We start from the raw sequence: 14059 nt of genomic DNA, 5'->3' as shown, positions 1-14059 counted from the left end.
TTAATGACAAGGGATGGACGGTGTGCGGACCAACTCCGAGCTGTCAGTCTGAAGATCCGCTCTCAGGGACTGAGAATAAACTACTGACTGACCTCCAAACTCAATTATAAAGAAAAACACCGTTTCTGCTTAATCGAGTGCAGTAAGTAGATTTCCCTTCTATCCAGGGCTCCGAGTAATACACTCGCAGCATAGACCTGTTACATTGCTAAATGATGGAACAAAACTTTGCGGCTTCGGAAAAAACTCTGAAATCTTCAGCCTGTGCAGTTTTGTACGTTTTCTTATCAATCGTAGGTCTTTACAATATCTTTTAAAGTAAAACAGTTTTACCCTATTAAGAGTAAAGCTTCTTTTTTGCAATAAAATGATATGGAAACTAAATACCGCTAATAATATGCAGTAAAGATTTTCAAGTTGTAAGATATCGCGCTGTTACTGTCTAATAAGAAAAGTGACAAAGTTGACAGTTTAAAAGTGATGAAAGCTTAGTTTTGCAATGCCTGCATTTATTGACGTGTTCATCTCCATTCGCCCTTAAGGAGGAAACAGCAATACAACGTTCACCGAGAGAAGAACAATTCCCCAGAAACTGTTCGCAAATGGAGTCCCTGAAAAATCGGAGCCCGTTTCTCCAAACTATCTCCCAATACTTGTGCAACATGAGCTATCAACAGCAGAACCTCACCTGGAATGGTACTGTCCCAGAGGACTATGTTATGACCAAAGAAGAGCTACTGCTTCAATACCTGGGTCCGAGGACATCCACCTTTTTCACGCCGGTCTGTATTACCTATCTCTGCATCTTTGTGGTAGGTGCGCTCGGGAATGCCTTAACCTGCATCGTTATAGCGAAACACAAGGTTATGAGAACGCCTACCAATTATTATTTATTCAGCTTGGCAATTTCGGATCTGCTGGTCCTGATTTTGGGCATGCCGTTGGAACTTTATGAAATGTGGAGGAACTACCCGTTTCTCCTCGGTCAAGTAGGCTGTCACTTTAAAACGCTCCTTTTTGAGACTGTTTGCTTTGCCTCGATATTAAACGTGACGGCCCTCAGTGTGGAGAGGTACATCGCGGTTGTGCATCCCCTTAAAGCAAAGTTTGTTGTTACCAGAACTCATGCCAAACGTGTTATATTAGCGGTTTGGGTGATCTCTGTTTGCTCGGCCATTCCCAACACTAGCCTGCATGGTATCTATTACCTGAGTACACCATTTGGGGAACACATTGAAGAGTCCGCTATCTGTGTGCTGCTAAAGCCGGCCTGGATATATAATCTCATCATTCAGATCACCACGGTGCTTTTTTTCTTCGCCCCGATGATCACCATAAGTATGTTGTACTTACTGATCGGCTTGCAATTGAAACGAGAGAAGGCATTTTCCGAGTTCAAGCCTGGGGTGGGAAACGGCAATTACCAGAGTGCCCGAATGCAACAAGAAAAGGCCAGGAGGCGCCAAGTCACCAAAATGCTGTGTAAGTTTGATTCAAAAGAGCTCCACGCATCGAATAACTCGGATCTGATCTCCCCCACCCCTATCTGTTAATACGAAAAAAGCAAGCCATTTGGAAGAATTCAATTCCTTTTCTTTTACTCAGTTTTCAGTTTTAAAGATAAAATGTGATTATAAATGAATGTCTATTACCTCACCTCTAGCATTGTGGAGTAACTTCTATGAAAAATAGATAAGCAACATTTTGTTGGGGCATTATGGTCCTAATTAATTAATTAGTTGCTACCATTAGGAATTTATGAAGCATTTTTTCGGTGTGAAAATGAAATGTTGTTTCTACATTATTCATAAAGATGACTCCACATTGCGACAGGTGGGATAATACTGACCTGTATTTATAATATTAAGTTCTTTCTTTAACACTAAATATAAGGTTGTTGAGTAACATCCCAAGTAACAATGAAAGGATTTTCATACAGACAGTAAACAAAGAGTGAACAAAAGTATTGGTCCACTTAAAATGGTACTGGGCAGCTGGAACATTGAGGCAAAGGTTACAGTTATGGATACTGATGTCTTTGGTATCTGTACAGCACGTTGCTCAATTGGGAGATTCAAGTTATATTGTCAACTGCATCTCACACTGACCTTAGCAACACAAGAATTCTGTACAAGTGTATTTCGATTTGTACGTACAGCTCCATTCCCTGGGTGGCTATCAATAATGTTAGGAGAGCAGGGGTGGCAGTTTTATTAAGTTTATACACTCATTTCATTGACCTAGAAGGTCAGTGGGCTATCTTTAAATTACAGCATCACACCAGGCTGAAATGATACTGCATCCAGTGTGAGCTCTTAAGTGGTGTGAGACTTAGACTTTCTGCTGCTGCGTTGCCGTAACTTCATCGGCAGGTAAACGGGGTTCCAGCCGCACTTCCGACAAAGCTATGGCGATGCAGCAGCAGAAAGTCCAAGGAAATTCAACATGCATCAGAGGTGGGTTTCATACCATTCATTTCAGTGTACTCGGGAATCCGATTGTTGAAATGACTCACAAATTATATAGCCACGTTCGCATAGATGAGCAGCTGAAACGACTTTGTGTTGGTGCAGGAGTGTTAGTATAACTGCATCCAGTTATTAGATAGCTGTTTCTTATCAGACTTTCCTGAAGACGAGAGCAAAAGCTGCCTAAGCTAGCTTTCAAAGTTTCAGAAACAGAAGAGGAGGACTATGCAATATCTAACTAACATATGTTTATTGAAAGGCTGAAATTAGTGAAGCTTTATCTGACATTTTTGTAAATTTGCTAAATTCAGGAGAGAGTCCTAAGGATTGGAATGTAACTCAATAGGACTTCATTAATTAAACAAATGTATCAGAAAAAAATACCTGAAAAGTATTGATGAATATGTATAATATTTGCTGTAAAATCTTAATAAATTTACTAGGTAAGTAGTTGGGATAGTATGACTTGTTAACTGGAAAAGATTAGAGAAGAGATTTTTAAGCACGGGCAGGGAGGAGGGGAGGAAAGAACAAAGGGAAGATCTGTGATAGGGTGGAAGGCAGGAGAGATTGACTGACAAAAGGGATGGTGGTGCAAGGCAAAAGGAGCAGTAATGGGACAAGTTAAGAAACAAAAGTTGACTCTAGATGAGGTGTGAGTGATGATTTCAGCATCATTAACAGCTAACATGTGAGAAAACAAGAGTAAAAAATATAAAGAAATACAGGTTATAGTCTGAAATTGTTGAGCTCGATGTTAAGTCCAGAAGGCTGTAAAGTGCCTAATCGAAAGATGAGGTGCTGTTCCTCGAGCTTACGTTGAGCTTCGTTGGAACAGTGTAAGAGGCCAAGGACGGAGAGATCAGAGTGGGAGTGGAGGGGAGAATGAAAGTGACAGGTGACCGGAAGCTCGGGGTCACGCTTGCGGACTGAACGGAGGTGTTCCGCAAAGTGGTCACCCAATCTGCGTTTGGTCTCCCCAGTGTAGTGGAGACCGCATCGTGAACAGTGAATACAGTAACTAAATTGTAAGAAGTACAAGTAAATCGCTGTTTCACCTGGAAGGAATGTTTGGGGTCCTGGATGGTGGGAAGGGAGGAGGTAAAAGGGCAGGCCTCGATGCTGCCTGACCTGCTGAGCATTTTCTGTTGTTATTTCAGATCTCCAGCATCCACAGTATTTTGCTATTGCATCATCTTTAAGTAATGTGTGTTGTGCCAATCGGGAACTTGGCAAAAAAAGGAGGATATGCTGTTCATGCACTTTAGATTAAGTGCTTTGTTCAAGCAATTGTTTATATATGAAATGTATTTATGTTACTAATGAAGTACAATATAGAAGCGGATACCTGTGCCTTGAAATTAGACTCTTCAAGTATAGAATATTTAAGACATTTTAATGGATTCCTTTGACTACTATTTTAATGGAGGCACTCAACCTTGTTTTGATGCTGCAGTTAAAATAAGGACAATGACATTTTTTACCAACACATTCATCTTTCATATGCTAATATTCAAAGAAATTAGTTTCAAAGCTCTAATACAAAAGTAAAGTACTGCAGATGCTGGAAATCTGAAATAAAAACAGAAAATGCTGGAAATACTCAGCAGGTCAGGCAGCATCTGTGGAGAGAAAGACAGAGTTAATGGCTGGAATATCCCCCCCAAAATAACAGGTGGGTTTGGAGCGTGAGGGCAGTTAAATTGTTCAAAATGGGATTCCCAACCTCATCCTGTTTTAACGGAGGTGGGGCGGGTGACCAACCCACTCCAAGGGGATGTAACGTCAATTTAAATATTACAATGAGGCTGGAAGCCTCTTTTTTCACCTCCATTTTGAATTTAACTGCATATGGACAGGTTTCACATGATTCATGAAACCCAGCAATTAAAGCGAGGCGAGGACTACTGGATCCAGAAGGTAAGTGGCTTTATACCTACCTCCTCGATCCAGGGTCCCTACCTAACTCACCACCTGCGATTGTAGACCTCACCACCAGGCCTCCGATCACCTCCCCAGGCCTCCGATCCTCACCATGAGGCCTCCCCCACTGATGATGCTGAGGCTGGCCACAATCCTCCGGTGTCCGGCCCCGATCCTCTCTCACCCCCTCCGCTGATCCCGCCACCTCTCCACCGATCCTCCAGCTAAACCCCCCCACCCCCGCCGATCCTCCAGCCGATCCCCCCTCCACCCGCGCTGACCCCAATCCCTGGCCGCCGCCTAGATCCCCGACCAACTCCCCCCTGCTCCTCGACCGAGCCCCGCGATCCCCGACAACCCCACAATCCCTGACCTAGCCCCCCGCGAACCCCGACCGATCCCCCTCTCCCCCACCCCATCCTTCCCCTGAACTGAACCCTCACTCTCTCTCTGCAGCTGCAGGCCTACCCGCCCGCAGCCAGCCAGCCTCTCAATTTGGCTGGCTGCGGGCGGGAAACCGAGGCCTCACGTGCAAATCAGGCCCTGTCGTTAAAGTCGGCAGGGCCTGTGGGAACCTGGCCTCCTGGGTTTCCCGCCCGCCTACCTGCAGGTAAATCCGGCCAACGTTTCAGGTCCATGACCTTTAACCAGAACTCAGTTTCAAAGATCTGATACAACAGCTGTTATACTTATTGTGACACTGTGCCTGAAAGCCAGATATCCATGGTGAAATGTATTATCACATGGTTTAGTATGAGCATGCTCAGTTCGCTCTGACCTAGTAAAGCAAGCACATGAACTAGCAACTTATCATTTCTCTGTCCTTCATTTGTTCTATCCACATATATCACTAGGAAACATGGCATTAGCACCTGCTTAATGCGTGCAGGAAGTGCAGTCTGAGTGATATTACTGTTATCTCCTGTTGCAGCCGGGAAGGAACGAGAAGCAAAGACGTTGAGAGCTGCAGTGACCTTGATTGCAACAGGCAATGTTGTGCCAGCAGCAGATCTTGTTGCTGGAGGCAATACAACTTTTTGACAGCATCGCTAGAAAAGCACTACTCCTTCGAAAAGTGCAGATACATTGTGCCGGGCCTATATACCCTACATAGGAACATAGGAACAGGAGTAAGCCATTCAGTCCCTCGAGCTTGTTCTGCCATTCAGTTAGATCATAGCTGGTCTGTTTCTTAACTCCATCTACCCGCCTTGGTTCCATAACCCTTAATACCCTTGCCTAATATAAATGCTCCCTTGTTCTGGACTCCCCCACCAGAGGAAATAGTTTCCATGTACCCTAGCAAATCCTTTAATCATCTTAAACACCTCAATTAGTGATGTGCCAAATAACTGCCTGAATACATGAGGTTAAAACTTAAAACTAAAGGCTTTTATTAAGTAAGAACATGGCATCAAGTTAACACAGGGCAACCATCATTCATCACCGACCCAGCCCTTGGTAGAACATTCCAGAAGAGGGGCGGGGCTAGGGAGGAGCATTAGTGGTTACACCGGTGGAACATTCCAGACATTAACAAGTACAACAACAACAATACAAATGCCAGAACACAGAGTTATTTCATCACAATTAGATCACCCCTTAATCTTCTACATTCAAGGGAATACAAGCCTAATCTATGCAACCTGTCCTCATAATTTTACCCTTTTAGCCCCAGTATCATTCTGGTGAATCTGCGATGTACCCCCTCCAGGGCCACTAAATCCTTACTAAGGTGCAATGCCCAGAACTGAATGCAATATTCAGATAGGATATAACTAGAGCTCTGTAAAGCTATAATACAACTTCCACCCCTTTGTATTGCTGTTGGAAGGGTCTGGATTGCTATGAGCACACCTCCTTCTGTCTGGCCTTCCTGTAACTGCAACTGCAGCTCTATTTGTTCCTTCTACAAGTAATTCTCTTCCTCTAGCCAGAGTCAAATTGCTTGAAGCATCCCCATTTAGAAAAGGGTACATTGCCAGAAGCCACTAAATATCTCAGCAGTTTGTACAAGCACTTTAAAATCATCTGAATACCCAACAACCATTGTAAACAACCTCAGCAAAATGTCTCCCAAATGTTTGCAGTGTCTTAAATGAAAGCAGCTGGGTATCCCTTTAAATAGTGCTGGAAATGGCCGCCTCTTGACTTGTACTGCCCATGTTTTAATGTAGTTGGATGTTACTTTTGATCAGTGAAACATTTTTGGTTTTGGTTATTTTGAGCATTTAGTTGCAGCACTACAAAACTGTCGCATTTTTTACCTTTTTGCACTAATGATTGCATTTTCTTCATTGCAGTTGTTCTGGTGATTGTGTTTGGAATCTGCTGGGCACCTTTCCACACAGATCGCTTAATGTGGATTCTGATAAGCAACTGGACGGGGGAATTGCACAGGTTGTATCAGTATGTACATATTGTCTCGGGCGTGTTTTTCTATTTTAGCTCAGCGATCAATCCTATCCTCTATAACCTCATGTCCACTCGATTCAGAGAGATGTTTAAAGACGTGATGTGTAGGCGAAAATTCCAAAGTTCCAAACCTAGATGGTATTCTGCAAGTGTAACCAGGATGACAACCCGCAGTACAGTGGTGGAATCCAGTCCGTGTAATGGAATACCATTGTCTGATATTGAAGACTATGAGTAGTATCTTGAATATGGAAATGTGGGTGAAAGTTAAACTACAGTTACTTCATTATGTTACATTATGGCTACTGTACCATGTTTTTGTGGATTATGTGGGCACTTAAAATGGTTGATTTTATTCACACTGTGTACCATGAATTTAACTGTGATAACGTTCAATGAGTTTTCACTTATAAATCTAATGAAATGTGCAATATATTTCCAAAGTTTCCCTCCTTAGGCCTTTCTTCTACCATTATTCTACTCTCTTTACCTGGAAGGATAACAACTTGCATGAATATAAAGTCTTCATACATCCCTGCAGGCCTTGCTGTAAGATGTTGCTCAGGCCTCTGACAGCTTCCTGACTCGCTGCTCCTTGGAGGTAGGTGATTTGGGCCCTATAGCCACTATGGACAGGATAAGGATGCCTGCAAGCAACCCTGTTGCATTGCACACTACTTCCGCTCTTTCGAGTGAAAATGGCATTGGAGTTCTATTGACGTCATAGGACCCTGATTTAAATACTTTAATGAGGCTATGGCCTGCTTTATGGCAGGTGATTTTCGCAGCGCTACTGCTCCATGCTTCCCACAGGCAGTTACAGTTGCTATAGCTCTCTCTGATTGCTTGGAGGTTTTGGGGGTGAAATTGGTTTAGCCAGTAGCACGAAACACACTCATAATGAATCAAAAGCCTATTTTACAACCTTCAAATTTTGAAATTGTGCCCTGTACACCCAAGTCCAAGCCATTAATAAAAATCAAGAAAAGCAGTAGTCCTAGTACCGGCCCCTGGGGAACACCACCTTCCTCCAGTCCGAAAAACAACCGTTCACCTCTTTACTCTCTGTTTCCTGTCACTTAGCCAATTTCCTATCCATGCTGCCACTGTCCCTTTTATACCATGGGCTTCAACTTTGCTGGCAAGCCTATTATGTGGCACTTTATCAAATGCCTTTTGGAAGTCAATGTACACTACATCAACCGCATTGGTCTCATCAACCCTCTCTGTTACCTCATCAAAACACTCAATCAAGTTAGTTAAACTTGATTTACCTTTAACAAATCCATGCTGGCTTCCCTTAATTAATCCACACTTGTCCAAGTGACTGTTAATTTTGTCCTGGATTATTGTTTATAAAAGTTTCCCCACCACCGAGGTTAAACTGACTGGCCTGTAGTTGCTGAGCTTATCTTTTTGAACAAGGCTGTAACATTTGCAATTTTCCTGTCCTCTGGCACCACTCCCATATCTAAGGCAGATTGGAAGATTATGGCCAGTTCCTCCGTAATTTCCACCTTAACTTCCCTCAGCATCCTAGGATGCATCACATCCGGTCCTAGTGACTTGTCTACTTTAAGTACAGCCAGCCTTTCTAGTACCTCTTTATCAATTTTTATCCCATCCAGTATCTCAACTACCTCCTCTTTCACTATGACTTTGACAGCATCTTCTTCCTTGGTAAAGACAGATGCAAAGTACTCATTTAGTACCTCAGCCTTGTCCTCTGCCTCAGTGCGTACGTCTCCTTTTTGGTCTCTAATCGGCCCCAGCTCTCCTCTTACTACCCGTTTACTATTTATATGCCTATAGAAGACTTTTGGATTCCCTTTTATGTTAGCTGCCAATCTATTCTCATACTCTCTCTTTGCCTCTCTTATTTTCTTTTTCACTTCCCCTCTGAACTTTCTATATTCAGCCTGGTTGTCACTTGTATTCTCAACCTGACATCTGTCATAAGCTCCCTTTTTCTGTTTCATCTTACTCTCTATCTCTTTTGTCATCCATGGAGCTTTGACTTTAACCATCTCCTCTTTAAAGGCAGCCCATTGTTCAATTACAGTTTTGCCTGCCAATCTTGGTTTCCTATTTACCTGGGCCAGATCTGTTCTCAACCCACTGAAATTGGCCTTCCTCCAATTAAGTATTTTTACTCTAAATTGCTCCCTGTCCTTTTCCATAACTAATCTAAACCTTATGATACTATGCTTACTGTTCCGAAATGTTCCCCTACCAACACTTGCTCCACCTGACCCACCATCAAGGAGCCCTAGTAAAACTGAAGTCAATGGGAATCAGGGAGAAATCTCTCCACTGGTTGGAGTCATACCTAGCACAAAGGAAGATGGTTGTAGTTGTTGGAGGACAATCATCTCAGCCCCAGGATATCACTGCAGGATTTCCTCAGTACAGTGTCCTAGGCCCAACCATCTTCAACTGCTTCATCAATGAACTTCCCTTCATCATAAGGTCAGAAGTGGGGATGTTCGCTGATGATTGCACAGTGTTCAGTTCCATTAGCAACTCTTCAGGTAATGAAGCAGTCCATGCCCGCATGCAACAAGACCTGGCTGACATTCAGGCTTGCGCTGATAAGTGGCAAGTAACATTCACGCCACACAAGTGCCCGGCAATGACTATCTCCAATAAGCGAGAGTCTAACCACCGCCCCTTGCCATTCAACGGCATTACCATCGCTGAATCCCTCACCAGCAACATCTTGGGATTACCATTGACCAGAATCTTAACTGGACCAGCCATATAAATAGTCTGGCTACAAGAGCAGGTCAGAGGCTGGGTATTCTGTGGCGTGTGTCTCACCTCCTGAATACCCAAAACCTTTCCACCATCTACAAGGCACAAGTCAGGAGTGTGATGGAATACAGTCCACTTGTCTGGACGAGGGCAGCTCCAACAACACTTAAGAAGCTTGACACCATCCAGGACAAAGCAGCCCACTTGATTGGCACCCCATCTACCACCTTAAACATTCACTCCCTCCACCACTGGTGCACTGTGGCTGCAGTGTGTACCATCTACAAGTTGCACTGCAGCAACTCGCCAAGGCTTCTTCGGCAGCACCTCCCAAACCTGCAACCTCAACCACCTAGAAGGACAAGGGCATCAGGCACAGGGGAACACCATCACCTGCAAGTTCCCCTCCAAGTTACACACCATCCTGACCTGGAAATATATCGCTGTTCCTTCATCGTCGCTGGGCCAAAATCCTGGAACTCCCTCCCTAACAGCACTGTGGGAGTACCTTCACCACACGGACTGCAGCGGTTCTAGAAGGCAGCTCACCATCACCTTCTCAAGGGCAATTAGGGATGGGCAATAAATGCTGGCCTTGCCAGCGACACCCACATCCCAGGACAAATTTTTAAAAAAAACTCATTCCCCAAAACCATATCCAGCAATGTCTCCTTCCTCATTGGGCCAGAAACGTACTGATCAAGAAAGTTCTCCTGAACACACTTCAGAAATTCTTCCCCCTCTCTGCCCTTTACACTATTACTATCCCAGTCTATATTGAGATAGTTGAAGTCCCCCATTATCACTACTCTATAGTTCTTGTACCTCTCTGTAATTTCCCTGCAAATTTGCTCCTCCATATCCTTCCCATTAGTTGGTGGACTATAGAATACACCTAATAGTGTAATGGCACCTCTATTGTTTCTTAACTCTAACAAAATAGATTCTGTCCTTGACCCCACCAGGATATCCTCTCTCTCCAGCACACTAACATTCTCCTTAACCATTACGTGTCACCCCACCTCCTATCTTTCTGGAATATTATGATTTCTCTGCAGCTGACAGCAGTCTGAGGTTTAAATGGAAAGGATTGTAAATACTCTAATGATAGAACTGACTTTACTATTAGAGTTTGGTTCCTCTTGAATAAGTTGTTTATTTGTTAGTGAGTTATTAGTAATGCTGTACTAATTGCAAATCTTTGTTCATTAGTTGTTGGTAATGTCCCAACAAAAATGTGTTTAAATATGCCTACAACAAGGATATTTTCATTTACCCCCAAAAAGAATTCTGTTTTGTTTAGGGTATGGTAACCGTGACAATTTGTATCTGTATTTATTTTTGTTACATTTATCATATTGTACACTCTTCAAGAATAATGTTTCGTTGAATATTAATGTTATCGAGCTTCGTAAAAATGATCCTTTTTTCAGACTGTAAACTCTTGACAACGATTGTATTGAGTTGTACCTGTCTCCTAGTTATATGCAGTCTGATAACACATGCAGAAAGCTGCTTGGCTTGTTTCATAATAAAATATCGGTATTGCTGTTTGGTTTCTGTGATGTGAACTTTCTAAAACCTTGTCTTGTTTCCAAACGTACAAACGTGAATTGTCACCATGTCTCAGTGCCTTTAAGTAAAGTGAAGGATGTTTAAAATAATCACAGCGTGAAGAGTTTTTATTAAACAGGGCTGCACAATAACCATTACCTATAATTAGTAAATAAAGTCTTTAGATGGGAAAATGCTGAGAGTGTGGTGAGGTACAAGAGAACACAGTAAACAGTCAGAGGAGCTGGTGGACAGTAATTAACTCATTTAGGAAGGATTTCCTCTGTCCACTTAGTGTAGCAAAATCGTAAACACGTTTCTAAAGAATACATTGACAAGTTTACTAGTGCACAACAAAATTCCTTTCCCCTTTTCACTTAGGGATTTAATAATGCTGCAAGGTAACTGTCTATGATGAATAGAAAGGAGAAGAAAAAGAAAGACTGACATTTATATAATGGCTTTCACAACCTCAGGACTTCCCAAAGTGCTTTACAGTCAATCAAGTATTTTTGAAGTGTAGTCACTGTCGTAATGTAAGAAATGTAGCAGTCAATTTGTACACAGCAAGCTCCCATCAAACAGCAATGAAATAAGTGACCAGATCATTTGTTTTAGGTGTTGGTTGAGGGACAAATGTAGACCAGGACAGTGGGAGAGCTCCCCTGCTCTTCTTTGAAGTGCTGTGGGATCTTTTACGTCTATCCGCAGTATAACTCTTTCACAGAAGCACCATCAGAAATTCCAGCACTTTTAGGAGCTGAACCATAATATACCCAGCCACCAGGTATGACTCCCTGGTAACCAGCATTGTTTTCGAAAAAAAATTCCAGGGCTGCTGCAAGGGCCTGCAGTGACACGCCAGTCAATGGGATGCTACTTGTGCTGCTAATGGTGCAGGTACGTGCTCAAAATATCTAATAACCTGCCAACAAGGCCAGGGACATCAGCAGTGGGTGGACTAAGTTCCACTCTACCTCAGATCTACCCTCCTCACAAATTCCAGGACCACAATTTAGGATAATAGCGATGCTGAGGTACCACCTCTTATAGAATAAAAAACAATGCCATTATGATATTTTGGATGTTGTATAAATTAACTTTGCGAACTCAATATTATTTTATATGGATGTACATCTTACTATAAATAGCACAGAACACTGAGCTAAAAAGGTCGCCACAGCAACGAGATGAATCGTGCTTTATTCTGAGAGACACTCAAATTCAAACTTGAATCATCTCCCCTGGAAATGGTATGTGTATCCAAGTGGAGTCTTAATTAAAGGGAAAAAAATGTGGCTGTGCAAACACGTGATTTGTACGTAATGTACTGCTTTGAATAAATAGAGCCATAAAAAATAATTGAAGCACACAACAAATTACCTGCTGTATCCATTTATATGACCTATTTTGACTGTTATGAAGACATAAAACCCATTATTACTGATAAGCATAGTCAACATTTGTTAAAAAGTCTTTTGACTGATGTATTCCTGCACAGCCATTGTGGATTCCTTACTCTTGCCACTTTTGCTTACGATTTATCCTCCAAACCCATTTTAGAACTGAAAGTTTCCCCACATAAAGAATTACGCATCTATATCTATGTATCTTATTAAAAATCAGAGCCTACAAACTGGACTGCACTCCGCCCATTTTATCAGCATAAAACGAGCACCAAAGGGTCCAATATGTTGGGTGACATGCGCAAGCTCATTCCGCACTGGAAGTGCCCACTTTCCCCCTCCCCCCCCCCCCCCACCGCCGTCCCCGCCATATTGGTATTGGCTCCTCCAGAGGTAGCCAGGGCGTTTGCCTGAAACAGGTGTTATTCCTTTTTGCATATGCAAATATGGGGCCTAATGTCTGTTTGAGGCCGCTTTTGCAAAATTGGATTGTGCATGACCGCAGCATTGAATCATAGAATGATACAGCACAGAGGAGGCCATTTGGCCCATTGTGACTGTGCTGGCTGTTTGGTAGAGCTATCCAATTAATCCCACTCCCCTGCTCTTTACTCATAGCCCTGTAATGTTTTTCCCTTTAAGTATTTATCCAATTCCCTTTTGAATGCTACTGTTGAGGCTGCTTCCACCACCCTTTTGGGCAGTGCATTCCAGATCACAACAACTTGCTGCATAAAAAAATCTTTCCTCATGTCGCCTCTGGTTCTTTTGCCAAGGACCTTAAATCTGTGTCTTCTGGTTACCGATCCTGCTACCACTGAAACAGTTTATCCTTATTTACTCTATCAAAACCCTTCATGTTTTTGAACAACTCTCTCACATCTCCTCTTAACCGCTGTGCATGCAGTGGTCAGTTTATTCAGGCACTTGACAACCAAAGCAGCAGTCCTTAAAGGGACCACTGGAGGCTGCCAGTTTGCTGAAAGGTAAGTTATAATTTCGTTACTTACCGTATTGAGGAGCAGGCTCACATTAATTCCTGAGTTGCTGCCAGCCACTGCTCCCCCCACTCCCCTCCCAATTGTCTCCCGTCTCCCAGACTCCCATTACTGGGACCAGTGAGCTGCCTCTGGGACCACGACTGTAACTGATAAGCAAATCAGGCTGGTGGACCAATTGCCGGGGACCTGCCACCGGTCTAATTAGGCATCTGCAGCAATCCAATTTCTCGGCTCATGTGTCTACACACACCTCCTAGATTGACACAGAAGTGAAACAAAAAGTTATTTGAAGAAAAGTTAGGGAACCAATTTTTGAAGCTTTATTTCGGTGTATTGAGAGTTGTTTTTCAAACAAAGAGCTGGATTTTCATTGAGGAGACGGGTAGGAGGCGGGACTACAACTTTCGGGGTTGTAGTCCCGCCTCCATCGAGTTCTAGCCAACCCACGCGATTTTGACTTGATTGACCTTGTTGAGCCTGTCCAGTGGGCTCAGCAGGCCAATTAAGGGCCACCCGGCAACAGGTGACGTCACAGATT

At 43.1% G+C, this 14059-nt stretch overlaps 1 protein-coding gene across 1 annotated transcript; it reads left to right on the top strand.

The window, feature by feature from the left end:
• The first annotated feature begins 548 nt into the window (after positions 1-548).
• On the top strand, positions 549-11205 carry LOC147115744 (neuromedin-U receptor 1-like). Its single transcript, XM_085990257.1, has 2 exons — positions 549-1482; positions 6695-11205. Exons 1-2 carry the CDS (start codon positions 603-605, stop codon positions 7042-7044), a joined length of 1230 nt encoding a protein of 409 aa, XP_085846383.1. The 5' UTR covers positions 549-602; the 3' UTR covers positions 7045-11205.
• Positions 11206-14059: the final 2854 nt, after the last annotated feature.

The sequence above is a fragment of the Somniosus microcephalus genome, chromosome 6 (genome assembly GCF_052327205.1).
Source record: "Somniosus microcephalus isolate GS21.2 chromosome 6, FLI_Smic_1.0, whole genome shotgun sequence".
Lineage (NCBI taxonomy): Eukaryota > Metazoa > Chordata > Chondrichthyes > Squaliformes > Somniosidae > Somniosus > Somniosus microcephalus.
The sequence above is the reverse complement of the archived record's forward strand: the minus strand, read 5'-3'. Positions and strand labels throughout refer to the sequence as shown.

What these genes read in the sequence shown, in the direction of transcription:
- LOC147115744 (XM_085990257.1), top strand. Translation starts at nt 603, where the DNA reads ATGGAGTCCCTGAAAAATCGGAGCCCGTTTCTCCAAACTATCTCCCAA. An exon ending in CCAAGTCACCAAAATGCTGT is followed by an intron (nt 1,483 to 6,694) that starts GTAAGTTTGATT and finishes TCTTCATTGCAG; the next exon opens with TTGTTCTGGTGATTGTGTTT.